The 18,774-nt window shown below is 44.6% G+C and overlaps 1 protein-coding gene across 1 annotated transcript in view; it reads right to left on the bottom strand.

Moving 5' to 3' along the window:
* Nucleotides 1-17,406, bottom strand: part of LOC126112217 (uncharacterized) — a 32,080-nt gene extending 14,674 nt beyond the window's left edge. Inside the window, exon 1 of the mRNA XM_049915010.1 lies at nt 17,379-17,406. Coding sequence (XP_049770967.1) covers nt 17,379-17,406 — 28 coding nt within the window. The remainder of the gene's footprint in view (nt 1-17,378) is intronic.
* Nucleotides 17,407-18,774: the final 1,368 nt, after the last annotated feature.

Genomic DNA, 18,774 nt, shown 5'->3' on the forward strand with positions numbered 1-18,774 from the left:
TTTAAACATCCCTGTTAAATATGCAACCCACGATTCCTCATTTATGTTGTCTATTTTCAAAATGTCATTTAATTCTTTCCTCTGCTGTCGTACAATTCTCCAAACATGTTTCTGCAGCACATGGAGCTCACGCTCTGTATTTATAGACAATATTTCCCTGTAGTCCTTCTTGAAACGATTCACTACTGATTTCGTGTCACTCGGGTTCTTTCGGAAGCTTCATAAGACGCTTGTGTTCTGAACGTTTTGTATTTCAAATGAGCACACCTCTTTCTTATTTTTACACATTGCCTTAACCCCTCTGCGAAACCTTGGTGTTCTGTTTGATCTCCTCTGTTGCTTTATAACTTATGCTGATTGAGCTGATGCTTCAATACTTTCTTTGATTTTCTCACGGCTCTGACTGAGTTATCCTCCGCGTTAATGGTGTTCTTTTTAATTTTCTCTGCTAAGCGTTTCTGATATAAACTTTTTGTAGCTTCATTCCGTAGTGACCCTATATTAAACTTTTCTTCTTTAAGACAGCTTCTTTAGCAATCCTGTTCCTTCCTACACGCAGATTTTTTGCTGTCCCCTAAAAACCGCTTAGCAAAACACTCGTAATATTCGGCTCCATTGAATCCATTATCGTATGTCACGTTGGCTCTGAAAAAAAAGACCTAAAATGTTGGCTGCTCTTCTACCATTGTTTCAAGATGAGACGTAATGTGGATAATTCAGTACGCTTAATCTGTGAACGGAGGGGGGGGGGGGCGGTGATGGAGGGAGAGTGAGAGAGAGAGACAGAGAGAGAGAGAGGGGGGGGGGGAGGGAACACGTGCGGAAGTGGTATGACCTCTTCGTATCTAACTGACTATCGTACCCTGGTGTCACCGAACGCAAACAACATTGGATCAATCGCCGGAGCGTATTCAGATTTAGGTTTGTGAAATTCAGTTATCTTTAGTCCTAGTTTCTCCTATAATGTTTTCGCTGTCCTTACGTGAGATGTATGTTTATAAGAGAACCTTTCTACAAAATGTCGCAAATGGCTGTTCCCTAAGCTTCCTCGACAGTCTTCTTCCATCCAGGGATTCCTATTTGAGTCGAAGTAACCTTTCCGTAATACTCGCTTTTGGTTGAGCTTAACGGTATTAAATCTAGTAGCACGACTCCGAGTTGCTTTGATTTCTTTCTTTAGTCCAACCTGGTGGGTATCACAAGCACTCGAACAGTTCTCTAGAATAAGTCGCACTATTATTTTGTTTGAGGGTTCCTTTATAGATGAGTTACACTTTCACAGAATTCTATTAGTAAGTCGACCATTGGCATTCCTTTCACCCAACCCTACTAGCTCGTTCAGTTTCATGTGATTTGCGACGTTAAGCAGAGATATTTAATCTATGTCACTGAGCTAAGCAGCACACCACTAATACTATATGCGTACTTTACGGAATGGTTTCTCCTTCTCATCTGCACTAATTTACATTTTCCCACATTTAGAGCAAGCTTCCAGATGTTATTTGAGTACGTCTGGAATGTTAAGCACATTAAATTTCAACAGAATTTAAACCATCAGGGCGTGCTGAAAAGTAATGCTTCCGAGTTTTTTTATTTTGTTCTCAATATCGGTTGAGGTACTACAGGTCACGCAAGTTACTCGCTCTTTTTCCCTGCTTCAGTAACGCAAGTTGCAACCCTCCGCCTCTAGAGGGCTTCAAATGGTAGCGTGTAGCATGGCAGTTTGTAACGTAGCTATGTCGATGAGTGAGAAACAGAGTGCTGTAATCGAGTTAATGAATTCGAAGAGTTTCTCCACATATAAAGTACCCTCTCCTTCAGCGTGACAATGCCATACCACACACGATCGTTACGACATCTGCAACAGTCTGACGGCTTGAGATCCTTGTCATCGATCATCCTCCATACATCCCAACGTGGTTACATCGGATTTTTATTTTTTTCCAAAACTTAAAAAGAACTTCGAGGTCCTCACTTTGTGAATGATGAAGCAGTGCAAGCAAAGGTGAGGGTGTGGCTCCATCAACAAAGCCAACCATTCTGCAGTGACGGCATCAAAAAACTGGGAGAAATATGTTTGTCGCTGCGGTGACTACTTGGAGAAATAAATATGTAGATGTGAAGAATAAAGATTTGCCGTGCGGTTAAAGGCGCTTCAGTCTGGAACCGCGTGACCGCTACGGTCGCAGGTTCGAATCCTGCCTCGGGCATAGATGTCTGTGATGTCCTTAGGTTAGTTAGGTTTAATTAGTTCTAAGTTCTAGGCGACTGATGACCTCAGAAGTTGAGTCGTATAGTGCTCAGAGCCATAAAGATTTAGAATGTTAACAAGCCCTCGTAGTTAATATCTGAAAATCATATACTGAAAAGTATGTTGAGAGGGAACGGCAGCTCATGTCTATTCATACTTTCACATTGATAGTGAAGACGTTAAGTACACAAAGTTGACGAATATCTGAATACATCAGATGACATTGCACCATTAGTTATTCGAACTGAATTCTATACCTACTAAATGGTGGGTGCCGGAAAAGTGTAGGTACCATCTGCTCTAGCGTAACCACAAGCGCCGGAACGAAGAGGAAGAAAGCAAGACCACAGAAGGCGGTGAGGTGACGTCAGCCAAAAGCCCGCTGACAAGGACCGCGCCGCGCCAGGACGACCTCTGCAAGAATATAAGCGCCGCTCCTGCCAGCATCAGCGGACATCAGTGGACAGGATTCGCAGATTATTAGCACGGCCTAGCAGAGAGTGCTACGAGAACAGATTGTAGTGATCCATACCCGTTGCTCGATTGAACACTGTGTATAGCAAGGACTCGGATTTATGTTGCATGTCGGCCGTCGCTTACGACTCCTTTCTACATTAAAGTTAAGTATTGTCAATCTGCTTTATAGAAATAAAACTACTAATGTTATTTGCCTGAGTTGTTGTATAGCATTCCCAGAACGCAGCATCCCTTAGGCAACCTATAGGAGACGAGTGGGCAATACCCAACAACTGGCGACGAGAATCCGCTGAACCCAGTGCCCGACGGCCACGAACTTTTCGTTTGTATTGTGCTGGCGCCTTACTTCTCTCTTGTCTTTACTTTACGGGGGTGCTTGATTGATTTAACAGTTTCTTGTCGTTTTTGCTAATCACTTTTTTCAGGTGGGCGCTGCAGGAAATCTCTTTTATTTTGTCGTTATTTAGATTTCTTGCCTTGTCTATTTGTTCCATTTGTGTCTTCAAACATGCCCACCCCACCTGTCCCATTCCCAGCTCAGGCACCGCAGCAGCAAGCGTCAGATGCCACACAGCTAATGTAGATGTTTGAGTTTCAGACGTAGCAGATCTCATCACTACTCAACACGATGCATCAGCTACTTGCCAACGCTGCGCGGCCGATGGAACAAGCACCGCTTGCTATACAACTGCTATACCGCCTTTCCGACAGTTTAGTGAAAAAGTGGCTGCACCAGTTCGATGCCCATATGCTAGCTCACAAAGTCCCAGGTACTGTGAAACTTCCATGACTATTATCAACAGTCGGAAGTGCAGTGTTCCGCCTCATTCAAAAACTTTTTTTTCACTCCGAGTGAACTTAGTTATGACTAGGTTATTGCTTCGCTAACTAACTATTATGACTAACAAGTGAATGTGGTTGCAGCTAGGTATCAATTCCTCAATTGCAAAAAACGGTCAGAACACACTTACCGTAAGTGGGTAAGAGATTTGCAGGGTCTGACAAGGAAACGCAAAATCAAATGTGCTTGCAGTGCTTTATATTCAGATATTACGTTGCGTGATGTGGTCTTGTACAATGTACCTGATGTCAAACTCTTTGCATTCCTTGTTTCATCCACGAAACCGGTTCTTGTACGAACTGTCCAAAAATTTCAAAGATGGACTTTGTTGTTGTCTCAATACCAGTACGAAATGGTGTATCGTTCGACAGCTCAACATGGTAGTGCAGACGCACTTTCAGGTCTTCCGATTAGCCCTGATACAGACTTTGACGCTTCTGCTACATGTTTTTGTCACATCAATGCTCAGGATTCTGACTTGCTTCAGTCTTTTCCACTGAACTACAAGAAAATTTCACAGGACACGGAAGCTGTTTGAGATTTGATCGTTTTGCTCACATGCATTCGCACATCGTGGCCTCACTCATTGAATAGCATAAAGAATTCGGTGGTGCGCCAATATTCCCCACGTCAGTATAGCGTCGCTGTACTGAAAGGTGTGATTCTTGTTCAAAATGACAGTGGACAGTCACGTGTGTTGATCTTTGCAAAAAGATCTGTTGCAGTTACCTCACCAAGGACACTGTGAGTTAGTTAGCGGGTCGATACTGTACTTGGCAGGGTATGGTCGCCCAAATACAACAGATGACGTCCCAGTGTGATGCATGTGCGAAAAATCAGTCCGCTCCGCCACAAAAATTCTTTGCTTGGCCTACGTCGCAATCACCATAGCAACGTGTGCACATAGAATTTGTAGGACCTTTTTGGAACACTCTGCTGTTGATTGTTGTTGACTCAAGTAGCAAATTTCTTTTTTCTGTACCAATGAACTCGACAACGTCAAGTAGCACAAAGCTGTAGTCATCGATTTTTTGCTTAGAATGTTTACCTGAAATAATTTTGCCAGACAATGGACTTCAGTTCACGTCAAGTGAATTTGAAACATTCTATGAACGCAATGGCACACAGCATCTAACTAGTGCACCGGTCCATCCACAGTCAAACGGCGAAGCGGAACGTTTTTCAGACCCTTCAAGCAGCAGATGACCAAACTTCGCTCCGCACACACCAGTGATCAAGCATTGCAATTGTTTCTCGCGTCATATCGTTCCCACTCACAAGATGGACCATCGCCAGCGGAATTGCTTCACGGCCGTCGCCATCGCACACTGCTCCACCTGGTCCACCCTGCTCAGCATCCGGCGCCCAAGGAAGGTCGTTAGTATCGCTTCGCGCGGCATTATAATGTCTTTTACTGGGTTTTTAGCGCCAGCAGACGGTGGGCGGGAAGCGAGATGGTCCGTAGACTTGGCGCTTGCATGTATTTCTTTTCATGTCCACATGGTTTGTAGCGCTTCCATCAAAATCAACTTTGCCTCTGTCATGTACACGATGATCTTTCAGTCTCCTTTCCCGCAGATTTGCGGATCCAGAGGACAGCGCGGCCACGGCAGCCGCCAGAAGGTATCATCACGACACCGCGTCCTACTGATGGAGCTGGACCTGCCCACGCCGCAGCAGTCGCCTCCTTCACCTGGTTCAAAATGGTTCAAATGGCTCTGAGCACTATGGGACTTAACATCTGAGGTCATCAGTCCCCTAGAACTACTTAAACCTAACTAACCTAAGGACAGCACACACATCCATGCCCGAGGCAGGATTCGAACCTGCGACCGTAGCGGTCGCGCGGTTCCAGACTAAAGCGCCTAGAACCGCTCGGCTACAACGGCCGGCTCTTCCCCTGGTTCATGGCAGCAGGAGGTGGACGCGTACCCTTCTGGTCGTTTTCGAGGAGGCGTTTCCGCGAGAGCACAGGCTGGATGGCGGTGTAAGGCCGGAAGCTTGACGCCCCCTGCAGCCACAGCTACCGGCCCGAGATTGCGACCACACTCTGGCATCGCCCGCCGTGGTCGCACTCCCTACACGACGACGGTCCGTCGTTTTGGGGGTCAGGGAGGTTCTGACGTAACCACAAGCGCCAGAACGAAGAAGAAGGATGCAAGACCACAGAAGGTGAGGTGACGTCAGCCAATAGCCCGCTGATAAGGGCCACGCCGCGCCAGGAGCGACCTCTGCAAGCAGTGAATATAAACGCCGCTCCTGCCAGCTTCTGCGGACATTAGTGGACAGGATTCGCAGATTATTAGCAAGGCCTAGCAGAGAGTGATACGATATCAGATTGTAGTGATCTGTGTCCATTGCTCAATTGAACATTGTGTACAGGACTCGGATTTATGTTGCATGTGGCCCGTCTCTTACGACTCCTTTGTGCATTAACGTTAAGTATTGTCAGTCTACCTTATAGAAATAAAACTACTAATGTTATTTGCTTGAATTGTTGTATAGCATTCCGAGAACGCAGCATCCCTTAGGCACCCTATGGAGACGAGTGGGAAATACCCAACACCATCCACTATAGGCTATTTCTTGTAAGGTCCTGTATATTCTGTGGATCACGTCGATGAATGCTTGTGCACTATGTTGTTATGGATGACTGTGTAAAAGGAAAGTGGATTTTCATGGACGACTGTGTAAATGAAAGAAAGTGCCCGTACATAGTCTGTTGCTGGTCCCTCGTTTACTTTTCTCAAGCATCATCATCGTGTGAGGTGGCGCAATGGTCACCTCATTGCACTCATAATCTGGTGGACGACGGCCTAAATCCCCATCCGGCCCTCCAGATTTAGGTCTTCCGTAATTTCCATAAATCGCTTCCCGCAAATGCTGGGATGGTTCTTTTGAAGTGTTCATGGTAGATTTCCTTTTCCATCCGAGGTTTTGCTCCGTCTCTAAAGCCGTAGACAAGACGTTAAGCAATCTTCCTTCCTTCCTTCCTTCGTTTTCTTCAAACATCAACAAGCAAGGTGCCGAGATTAATTGTCCATGTGACGAAAAAATTGTACGTATTTTCACACACTCTCCCTCCATGAGATAGGCCAGAGATGTTTGACATTCAACCCTTGACACGAGGATTGTGGTGATAGGTAACTGTATGCACCCACTTCGCACCATATTGAAGAAATTGAGGAGTTGGAAGATTCACATGTTAAAAAAAGTCTCTGTGTCGACGATGATAACTTTTCCAGGCTTAGTCTGGGTGGCTTGATAAGTCTGGTAAAAAAAGGAAAAAAAGAAAGTTTGTTTCGTAAACAACTCGCCTTTCTTTTCGTCATAGTCTCTTGTGAGAGCTGTGCTCTTGGTCCAGTGATCCTACAGCTTTTTCATCCTATCAGAAAAACTGATTCGGTCAACCATTGCAAAATACTCCTTGACTGCAACCATCATTTCCTCATTTGATGAAAGTTTCTTCCCGGCAAGCAAAAATTTCAGGTTAGGGAGGAAGATGTTATTTGGGGCTAATGTTCGTAAATGGGATAGATGAGGAAACAATTGAAAGCCCACTTCAGCACTTTCGCCACTGTTGTCGCTGGTGTGTGGAATAGTGAATTCTCTTGTTGACAGAGCACTTTTTCGCATGTCATCAACATCGATGTGTGGAAGTAACAGAAGAGCAAATTCAGAATGTTGCTGCGAATCGTGAGATTTCAACTGCTGCACCGATTGTAGCTTCTTCGGGTACGTATGTCAAATAGGCCGTAAAAATTTTCGTACTCTGACCATGGTATAGACAATCCTCGTGTCACTGTAGGAGCAGTAGCATTACGCGAGGCACGTGCTGTAAGGTCAGTTACAGCACCAGCCATCTTATAAATAACTTCCTCTGGGATAAGACACATTCCTCTTCCTGGTGCCACACCAAGCTCACCATTGTATTCGCGTTTTATTATGATCGTCTCTAAACCATTTAATGATATCGGACATTTCCTCAGACCTTTCAGTTGGTGATACTGTCTCAATGTATCACTGTAATTGCCACTGTTCTGCTCAAACAGTTTCACTAACAGCGCACGGTCTCTCTTCTCAATAGCCATACTACTCACTCACGTTATGGCGTATCAAATGACAATGTGGATGTGATACCCTCATACAAACAGCGTACACCGCCAGATTTGCACCCGGTGACCACAGTTGGAACTAATTTGTTTTCCAGCGTAAATCGGTTTCGCATTAACCCATTTGCATATCTACCATGATTCGCTGCCATACGACAGTTACGGCCCACACCGGGTTTCTGCGAGTAGTTGCACTTTATTTATAACCACCCGATACATCGCTGACAGGGAATCTGTCAGAATATTTCTTCCCACATTCAATGACACAGAGTCCTAGAGAATGTTTACACACAGTGAGAACACCGTATGTTAGCTGTGAACCGACTGAGTCGTCAAGCAAAACCGAGCAGCTGCACCTTGCAGCTAGCATGTATTATATGCTTCTCTGTGAATTATGAAAGATATTTTCAGCAAGCGAATTGCTAAAAATTTTCGTATAACCTTTGGAATGTTAATATTGAAAGACAGTAGGAATTTCAACTAACTATTTAAAATAATTCTTATAATAACGTATTTAAAATAATTTCTGGAATATACAAAATCACGTGAAATGCAGAATTTGACATTCCACGATAAATAAATTCCTGAAGTCCGAGCAAACCTCAATCTAGTTGTAGCTAAGAACAGCATGCTGGTTAAAAAACTAAAATTTACGTAATATTTTCATTTTCCGTCAGGCACTATTATTTCATTTGTTGAAGGTCATTCCTTTATTTGCTGTAACGTCTGAGTGAATAAAAGGGTAAAAATGGAATGTATGTGAAGTACGAATATTTGTAATTATTAATAACTATGAACGACCATAGGAATCATATTGTGCAGCCTTGCTGTGGGTCGCATACATAGGGGGGGGGGGGGGAGTGGGGGCAGGGGGGTATGTTGAATGATGACTATGTAACGGGGTCAAGCCGCCACCACCACAGCCGAGAAACGTAAATCAGATGCAGTCACAGACAACAGTCTAATATCAACAGCAACGAGATGTGCCACACCAAACATCCGTGAGTCAACGGCCTCGTGCACTGACCAGCCTTCATTAAGTTTCTACAGTCTGTCCTTCTACCGCATGGTGACATGCGGCCTCGGGCACATTTCCAAATATTTGTGACACAGAAACTCAATGACTTCCGCACATTTTCAGCCCCAGAGAGCCGCATGTAAACCCCACAGGCCAGCTCAAAATGATCGAACAGCTGGGCAGTAGTATGGCGTTCAGTCTCCCAGTCAGCGCTGTTCCGATGTTTCTGCCATAACCACCGTCGCCGGAGCTCGAACCACTGTCCGTCGCCTGACCACCTGGGCGCTTGGAAAGCTAAACTCTCTGCCTTCACTGGAGTACACTGAGGTGACAAAAGTCATATATACATATACACTCCTGGAAATGGAAAAAAGAACACATTAACACCGGTGTGTCAGACCCACCATACTTGCTCCGGACACTGCGAGAGGGCTGTACAAGCAATGATCACACGCACGGCACAGCGGACACACCAGGAACCGCGGTGTTGGCCGTCGAATGGCGCTAGCTGCGCAGCATTTGTGCACCGCCGCCGTCAGTGTCAGCCAGTTTGCCGTGGCATACGGAGCTCCATCGCAGTCTTTAACACTGGTAGCATGCCGCGACAGCGTGGACGTGAACCGTATGTGCAGTTGACGGACTTTGAGCGAGGGCGTATAGTGGGCATGCGGGAGGCCGGCTGGACGTACCGCCGAATTGCTCAACACGTGGGGCGTGAGGTCTCCACAGTACATCGATGTTGTCGCCAGTGGTCGGCGGAAGGTGCACGTGCCCGTCGACCTGGGACGGGACCGCAGCGACGCACGGATGCACGCCAAGACCGTAGGATCCTACGCAGTGCCGTAGGGGACCGCACCGCCACTTCCCAGCAAATTAGGGACACTGTTGCTCCTGGGGCATCGGCGAGGACCATTCGCAACCGTCTCCATGAAGCTGGGCTACGGTCCCGCACACCGTTAGGCCATCTTCCGCTCACGCCGCAACATCGTGCAGCCCGCCTCCAGTGGTGTCGCGACAGGCGTGAATGGAGGGACGAATGGAGACGTGTCGTCTTCAGCGATGAGAGTCGCTTCTGCCTTGGTGCCAATGATGGTCGTATGCGTGTTTGGCGCCGAGCAGGTGAGCGCCACAATCAGGACTGCATACGACCGAGGCACACAGGGCCAACACCCGGCATCATGGTGTGGGGAGCGATCTCCTACACTGGCCGTACACCACTGGTGATCGTCGAGGGGACACTGAATAGTGCACGGTACATCCAAACCGTCATCGAACCCATCGTTCTACCATTCCTAGACCGGCAAGGGAACTTGCTGTTCCAACAGGACAATGCACGTCCGCATGTATCCCGTGCCACCCAACGTGCTCTAGAAGGTGTAAGTCAACTACCCTGGCCAGCAAGATCTCCGGATCTGTCCCCCATTGAGCATGTTTGGGACTGGATGAAGCGTCGTCTCACGCGGTCTGCACGTCCAGCACGAACGCTGGTCCAACTGAGGCGCCAGGTGGAAATGGCTTGGCAAGCCGTTCCACAGGACTACATCCAGCATCTCTACGATCGTCTCCATGGGAGAATAGCAGCCTGCATTGCTGCGAAAGGTGGATATACACTGTTCTAGTGCCGACATTGTGCATGCTCTGTTGCCTGTGTCTATGTGCCTGTGGTTCTGTCAGTGTGATCATGTGATGTATTTGACCCCAGGAATGTGTCAATAAAGTTTCCCCTTCCTGGGACAATGAATTCACGGTGTTCTTGTTTCAATTTCCAGGAGTGTATGTATATATGCATATATACAAACAGCGGCCGGCCGCGGTGGTCTAGCGGTTCTAGGCGCGCAGCCCGGAACCGCGCGACTGCTACGGTCGCAGGTTCGAATCCTGCTTCGGGCATGGATGTGTGTGATGTCCTTAGGTTAGTTAGGTTTAAGTAGTTCTAAGTTCTAGGGGACTGATGACCACAGATGTTAAGTCCCATAGTGCTCAGAGCCACAAACAGCGGTAATATCGCTTACACAAGATATGAAAGTGCAGTGCTTTAGTGTAGCTGTCACTTGTATTCACATGATTCATGTGAAAAGGTTGCCAGCGTGATTATGGCCACACGAGAGAAGTTGAAAGACTTTGAAGACGGAATGGTAGGTGGAGCTAGAGCATGGGAAATTTCGTTTCGGAAATCGTTAAGAAATTAAACATTCCGAAATCCATAGCGTCTATGCCGGTAATACCAGATTACAGACATTACCTCTCACCACGAACAACGCAATGACCATGAACTTCACTTAACGACAGAGAACAGCTACGTTTGCGTAGAGTTGTCACTACTAACAAACAACACTCCGTAAAATAACTGCAGAAATCATTCTAGGATGTGCGATGACACTGCGTCGCAATTTGGAGTTAATGTTCTCTGACAGTAGACGACCGATGTGAGTGCCTTTGCTAACATCACCTGCAGTGCCTGTCTTGGACTCCTGACCATATCGATTGGATCCTGGACAATGGAAAACTGTAGCCTAGTCAGATGAGTCCCGACATAAGAGCTGGTGGTAGGATTAGCCAAACCGTGGAATCAAGTTGTCAACAAGGCACTGTGCAAGCTGGAGGCGGCTCCATAATGGTGTTGGCTGTGTTTCGTGGAATGGACTGGGTCCTCTGTTCCAACAGGCTGAAAATGGTTACGTTCGGCTACCCAGAGATTATTTGCCACTATTCATTGGCTTCATGTTCCCAAACAACGACGTCATGTCACCGGACCACAATTTTTATAGATTTGTTTGAAGAACATTCGGAACAGTTCGAGCGAATGGTGTGGTCATCCAGTTCGCCCAAAATGAATCGTATGGAAGAGTTATGGGGCATAATTGAGAGTCAGTTCGTGCATAAAATCCTGTGCCTTCAACACGTTCGCAAATATGGACGGCTATAGCGGCAGCGTGCCTCAGTTTTTTGCAGGGGAGTAGAGTCGCAGTTGTCCAGCCACCCAAGCATCTGGTGATGGTCTAAGTAGGATCACTTTATCCTGTGCTACTGAGGGGGAGCCGCAGTCTTCCGTATTCACGGTGACAGTAGTTGACGCCAGCTGTTCAGCTACGGGCTGGTGAAGCGAGACTTCGATTGACACAGATATTGCCGCGACGGCGCACGGCCCACAATACCGCCAACTTCGACGTGACTCCGGGAGACACTGTGTCCGTGCAATCGCCAGTTCGCTAGGTATCAACACTAGCAGCATCAAAGACTGAAGAATGTAAATAAGCAATAATAAAGGGCTTCTTGTGTTCACCAGATGCCTCTTCTGACGCACCACCATCTCCGAATAGAGTCACTGTCCACGCCAAGCCACACTAGAGACCTGTTATAATCGTAAAGTTGACAGTTTCGGTATTTTAATACCGTAATGTCTGCTTCACTCCTTCAGATGAGCCAAGATGTCGTTGATTTCAATTTATTTGCTTTTTGGGATTTATTAATTTGTTTTTTGTGTAAACTGATTTTGTAACTGGTGGTACTGGGCAAAAAGGGATATTACTGGATTGTGCGAGATGAAATAAGAAGCCTACTGGTTACCATTTTATTCGACCAGACAGAGAAGATATATTTTGCATCGTTCAGTACTGAGAGATGATTTAGCTCGTCGGACGCTGGAAGTTCGTAAGCTATTCTTGTGACCGGACGTAGCTTAATCTGAATAGATAATCATCTTTTAAGATTGTGTTAATTCGTTTTCTGGAAAATCAGTTAAACTCGCAAAAAGTTACGAGCAGTTGTGGATGATATGTATCGAAATTTAGAGCTTTTTTAGAGAGAACTGAGACTTGCCTTCAAAGGGTATAAGTTCCGATTAGGTTGCTGACAGTGATTACCGTGAAATTTCAGAGTCAGAAAACGTGATGTACTGTTTAGTATTTGAGCAGAAAATAAAAACCCATTAGTCAACCTGCCTGTCTAAAACATCCTATTAAATTATAAAATGAGTGATTCTTTGAATAACAGATGGTGGGATCAAATCTTAAGGTGACTATTAGATAGAATGCTGTAACTATGAGAAAATTAGCACAAAATTTGATTATTTTTGTACATTCATTTCTGGAACTGTATACATGAGGGCACTTGCAGGAGAATTCTTGTCAGTGTTTTGACACATTACTTCTCTCGCCGCTTCTCCGGAGAACCTGCTCATTCCATATATCAGTCCACCTGGTTTTCTTCTGTAGCATCACATCTTTGGTACTAGTAGACTTCTCATGGCCATGAATGTCCTTTTTACCAATACTAATTTGCTTTTTATGTTCTCCTTACGCCCTCTGTCTTGGGTTATTTTGGTATCTAGACAGCAGAATTGCTCAACTTCTTCTACTTCGTGATCACCGATCATGATGTAAAGTTTCTCGCTGTTGTCATTTCTACTGCCTCTCATTAATTTCGTATTTCGTCAGTTTACTGTCAATCCATATTCTGTACTCATTGCATTGTTCATTCCATTCAGGCGATCTTGTAATTCTTCTTCACTTTCACCGAACATAGCGATGTAACCAGATAACCTTATCATTGATATGCTTTCAACTCTAATTCTAATTCCGCTATAGAACTTTTCTTTTATTTCCGTCATTGTTTCCTCGATGTATAGATTGAAATTGAATAGAGGCAGCGAAAGACTGCGCCACTTCTGTACATGGTTTCTTATCCTAGCACTTCGTTCTTAATCTTCCACTCTTATAGTTCCATCTTGGTTCTTGTACATATTATGTATTTCCAGTCGGTAGAGCACTCTCCCGACAAAGGCAAAGTTCCCGACTTCGACTCTCGGCCCGGCACACAGTTTTAATCTGCGAGGAAGTTTCGTATTATACACTAGCTGTGGTACCCGACTTCACTCAGGGAGTTTACACACGATAGTGTGGTAGTCGCAGTATAAAGATAAAATTTAAGGTATTAGAGGTATTTACGAATAACATTTTTAATTTTGTTATCCGGGATATGTATGTACAGATTTTTCGAATTTTCTATTCGAGAGCAAGCTGCGAATAATTGACAGCGAGAGAAGTAGGAAAATTTGAGGCTGATGCTGAAATATTTTTAAGATCGTCCTTGCGCTTTGTTAATTGTAAAATTGTAGGATAATTTGATTGGAAATTAGAGTCTTTTAAACTGAAATAAACTGAAATGGCAGTTCAATAGAGATCAGTGGTATTCTGGGGATAAATAGTGTGTCTCCTTTATACTTTCCAGTCGTAAGTCAGGCTTCGATGATGTTATTCGATAGCTGTTTGACTGTCATCCTTGTTCCGTTACATAGTCTTGGTGAGTTGCGATTTCTGGGTAGTGTCAATTGACATCCAGTTTTAAGTCGAAGGCAGTGTAACTGCATTCCTGGAACTTGCAAAGAGTTCAGAAATTCTGTAGGGAAGTTCACACTTTCTTCAATGTTTACCATCGTGTCGTTCGATTGGTATATATTCTCTCTTCACCGGAATTTTCTTTTGAATATTAAAGTTGATATCGTCGACAGTATTACTTTTAGTTGCCAAAATTTTCCTTGCAAATAGCCGGTCCGGATTTTTATAGCTGTGAACAACGGTTGAATAAATTACGTCCACGAGTTCGTCTTCTGCAGTGGCTGAGTTGCAGATATCACAATTGAATTTTGTGAGATCGGTCGTCTGGTCAGTAGGATACGTTCCTTCGTCTGTTTGTAAAAGTTGTTGAGCAAAATGTGCTGTTGTTTCGTCTTTCGATAGTTCAACTTTCATACTTTTTGTTGGTCGCAGTATTTGAATATGTGGCCAGCGTTGTGATTTTATTTTTTTTTATTTTTTGAGCACTCTTTAATCTCGTCTGCTGATGTCGACTTGGGAATAACTGGAAGTGTTTGTCGGAAATCTCATAAGAGTATGAGCAGAGCTCCTCCCAACACTTCAGAGTTTCCTCTCAAGTCTTGTAATGCTCTGTACATGGCTTCGAGTGATTTTTCATGTTTCATTGTGTATTCGTCCCAGAAAATAACTTGTGCTTGCTTTACCAGTCCAGATGCTCTTTAGATTTTACATACCGAGAATTGTTCTTCCGCTATATTCACCGGTAGTTATAACACGAAATGAGCTGATCGCCCTCCTTCCATAAGTGTGGCTGCAATGCAGGAAGATGACAGTGCAAATGAAATGTGTTGTTTAGTTGTTTAGCACGTATTATCGACACCAATAGATTTATTACAAACGCTTTCCCGGTGCCGCCTGGTGCGGCCAAGTAAAAAACTCCAACAATGTTTTTGTCGATCCGGTCCATTTTAAGGTTGTAAATTTCCTTTTGATAGTCATTGAGGAGTCGTTTGTTGTCAGCAATGTACTGAAGTAATTCGTCGATGTTATAGCTTTTTTACCATTGTAATTGCAAAGTTTAGCATACCGATAGCATCTTTTGGTGCTTGCATCCAAAGCAGCACTAGCCGCTGGTTGTTTATTGCTAAACGTTTATCTTCTTGGCAAGTGATTGATTCATTGAGGAATTCGCCACTGAACTCGATGGTTAGTTCAGGATGAGCTTGTCGAATTTGGTACAGTACGTCATCACTCTAATTCTCTCTGAAGGAGTCCCACAGCTGTTTTGGATACTATGGGTTACATGTTGTTAATATTGTGGTGAATAAGTCTCTGCCGGGCGGAGTGACCGCGCGGTTTGAGGCTCCATGTTTCGGACTGCGCGGCCCCTCCCGCCGGAGGTTCGAGTCCTCCCTCGGGCATGGCTGTGTGTGTGTGTGTGTGTGTATGTGTGTGTGTGTGTGTGTGTGTGTGTCTGTGTGTGTGTGTGTGTGTTGTTCTTGGCATAAGTTCGTTTAAGTACTGTGTAAATCTAGGGACCGAAGACCTCAGCAGTTTGGTCCCTAAGGAATTCACACACACACAATAAGTCTCTCATCTGTCCAGCTGAGACTATGAGTGAGGCTTCTTGCAGTATTAATTCCCTGTGGTGGTTGTTTTCCAGTAGTCCTATGCGTTGGCACGTTTCTCTGTACGTCTTGCATACGTAACCTTCAACAGTCTTGAGATCTGTTAAACATGTTCGTACCCGCTTTTAGTGTAACAACATACGGAAATAGAAACATTCGGCGTTCTTCCGATGTACTGTGTATACTCTGCCTAGTGCACCAGTTTACGTGATTCCTAGATGATCTCGTACTGGAATTCCTTGATTTCGTCAATGAAAGAGTTTTCTTGTTGTGTTCCACGTATAATAGGTAGGGACGTCGACATGCAGTGATGTTTTTGCGAATGAATCCGTTTGGCAAATTTGGTAGAAAGCTGTTAATATTGTGTACTGAGATGGTCCGATTGCAGTTTTTCTGGAGGTGTACTTTGTGAAGTAATCTCTCTGTCCATTCTCCAAATGTACTGCTAGATTTTGCACAGCTGGTTCGCGTTCGTGTATGAGAAAACTGAAAAGTCGCCTTGGTGCTTCGTTACTGTTGATGTATCTTCTCATTTGATACATGGGGATTTCGTCGTGTTTCTGTTTTGTTGTTCGCTGCCTTTGGCTTTTTCAAATCCTGCCATGTCACTGCCTATGTTCACTTATTTACAGACATATTTGAGGGATTTAACTGAACTGCAGTATTCTACGTTTATGTGTGCTTGGAATATTTTGGAAAGTATTGTGTTATATGGTACTACCTATTGATTATCTATTTCCAGTTCACCACTGCCTAAGCCACCGTTTTTAGGTTATCGCCTTCAGTATTTGGGATGGCCATCAACTGCGGGTTGTGTGTCGTCCAAGTATTGTTTTGGGAATTTTTTGTGCACTTTCTATCAGTCATGCATGTGGAATTGGGGATTAATAGCACACATGGTCTGCGAATCATGTTTTTCACTACTACTAAATCGTACAGTTCTGGATCCTCTTGTGCATTGGGATATTCAACTTGGATCATTTCGTCGATATCCATAAGATGAATTCTGTTTTGTAGCCATATGAGATTGTGTGAGTGAGGTAGTCCTCGTTTTTGCCATTCCATTATGTACATTTGCGAGGTGCTGGGGCAAGCAGTGTATTTAACACTAAATTCTTCTAGAATCTCCATATGTAAATGATGCTCTAAGCCCCCCCTATTCTAACTCCGACTTTTGCTGTTGCACATGGATTAAAAAATATACGCGAACTGACTGTAATCAACCCTGCAAGTGGAGTAGAAAAGAGTTTGGCACCTGCAATAATTTAATTTGATAAATAAGTTAAATAAAGGAAGGTTTCATAAACGTAGTGAGAAATGATGGGTTGCTCTACCGATTAACAGAAGGAAAGTTCTGTCCAAAATAACAATATGATTTATTAAGACTAAACACAAAATAATAAACAAAAACACATGAAACATTTATAATACATCAAATTGGCTCAAATTGGATACTCAAACAAACGCTATGAAGGTGAAGTTGTCCCTAAACTAGATTGTGAGGTTTAAGATGAAGTGGGTTGTGGAGCCAATTCCTTGCCACTCAAATCTTAAGAGAGACACACAGCTAACCCAACATTAATTGCTGCTACTCAAGACAAAACAAAGTTAGAAAAAGACGAACAGGCGCGCTCTGCTGAGCTCTGATTATCACCTAGGAAAATCCCTATCTGCCGGTGCTGCGGACATACATTACCAAACTGTCTTCTTAACTGCCAGAACACGATCTGGCGTACCGGAGGCGATGGCTGGTTGCTTCGACATCCTCGACCGAAAGGCGAGAGCCGACTCCCCACAAGAGCACCCATACAAACCGAACACAGAACATTCCCGCCCCCACGACACTGGCCGTGGTTAACCGTTCCAATCAGCAACTCGAAAACCAGTGGAAAATTCCACTCTATTGCCGGAACACTACCATTCCACCAAGGGAGATTCTTGGCGCCCATTTCTTCGCTGGTTTTGCTACGTCACGGAGCTATGCCCTGAGCAAGCCAATCACAATTACTATTTTGCAGAAAGCGCGGGAATTTTCCCGCCACAACTGCCTGGGTACACAAGTCATTCCCACGCCTCGCTGGTAGCCTGCCAGAAAGTGTTTTCGCTAAGTTTCTGCGAAGTAACGGAACCTCTAGCCCAGCCGCTACTTCAGACCCCTCCGGGCGTGTCTTTTGACAATGTTGGCGTCTGCAAAGCATTCACTCGACTTCCTCACACCTGTCGGCTTAACCCTTTCCAGATCAGCAGAGCCCGCCTGTCACCGGACCACCCGGGTGACGAGAGACGCTGCGTGGGAAGTCCGCGTGTGAAGGAATAGCGACTTTTCACTGCATGCAATTAGAGAGGAGAATCGTAAGATAGAAATATGAGAGGGGGTTCATGCCACCTCTCATAGCCCCTACGCCATTTTAGATTGTAGTTGGTGAGCGGTTGGCTCACTTAGGAGCAAGGTAGTGAGTCAATCGCCCAAGAACAATCTCGCAAACTGGCTGCACATGCCGCACTCTATAAAGAAAATCACTGCAACTGAAAAATGCAGCTCATAGAGGGAGGATTATTTATGATGTAGCCAACTTCACCTTCTTAATATGGAACACTAACACTCACATCACACATCCATACCCAGGGAGCCCCTTCCAAACACCGATTCACAGAGACATTCACTCTCTAAATATGGCCCGGGCATGTGAGCCAAATATGGAGCAATTTATTCTCTACAATCAGAGTTGGAGTGCTCCCCAATTAAATTCCCAAGATGTTACAACAATTTTAATCATTAAACTAACCTGAACTCACTCACACATGATACTATTTAAGTTAACAATCTCTTTGTGAGCTTTCAGAATCTAATTACAACCTCCGATTCATTCTGTCTCCCTGCAGCAAGAATAACCTTTACAAAATGTTCCCTGAACTGATGGTCCATTCACAATGACAGTGGTGGTATCTGCTTCAGTTTATGGGGACTTCAGGCACACTGTTTGCATACACACAACAATAAATACAAAATACAAAAAAAAACATGGTGTGGAGAACAATACAGTAATTTGTAATAAGAATTACAGTGTAAAACACAAACACATACAATGTATAACATACATTACAAAAACAACACTAGAGAAAGAAATTTAA

This window comes from Schistocerca cancellata, chromosome 1 (genome assembly GCF_023864275.1).
Source record: "Schistocerca cancellata isolate TAMUIC-IGC-003103 chromosome 1, iqSchCanc2.1, whole genome shotgun sequence".
NCBI lineage: Eukaryota > Metazoa > Arthropoda > Insecta > Orthoptera > Acrididae > Schistocerca > Schistocerca cancellata.